This window comes from Penaeus monodon, chromosome 34 (genome assembly GCF_015228065.2).
Source record: "Penaeus monodon isolate SGIC_2016 chromosome 34, NSTDA_Pmon_1, whole genome shotgun sequence".
NCBI classification, from domain to species: Eukaryota; Metazoa; Arthropoda; class Malacostraca; order Decapoda; family Penaeidae; genus Penaeus; species Penaeus monodon.
In genome coordinates, this window is record NC_051419.1 from 126,762 (window position 1) to 127,108 (window position 347).

The following is a 347-nucleotide window of genomic DNA, read 5'->3' on the forward strand; positions in this document are numbered from 1 at the left end:
AGGGTTCTGTGCCTTTTCACCGAGAGGGAGTGATCCGAGAGACTGAACCCGGAGGGAGTGAGCCCATAGATGATCGTCCCAGACGTCGAGCCATGGCCGTTCCCTCCGTAAGCCTAAGGACGCTGCATAATCAAACCATTGGCCGCAATCCTCCTCTGCGGCGACCTGATACAGCCTTCGGAAGGACCCAGCACGTTTGTGAGCATCGACTAGAATCTTCATAATCATGTTTTACTTTCCGTCAATTTGTGCCTTGTTGTGATTGGGCCTTCCCTCTGCGGGATTATGCACTGGAGGCTGGCGCCCTTCTTCTGTTTGTGTCTATTATCCGTTTTAACAGCACAACG

At 52.4% G+C, this 347-nt stretch overlaps 1 protein-coding gene across 1 annotated transcript in view; it reads left to right on the forward strand.

Annotated features, from left to right (window-relative positions):
* The window catches only part of LOC119594494, a 12,360-nt gene that overhangs the window by 1,913 nt on the left and 10,100 nt on the right, over nt 1–347 (forward strand). The window contains exon 2 of the mRNA XM_037943527.1: nt 3–194. Within this exon, the coding sequence (XP_037799455.1) occupies nt 3–194 (192 nt within the window). The remainder of the gene's footprint in view (nt 1–2; nt 195–347) is intronic.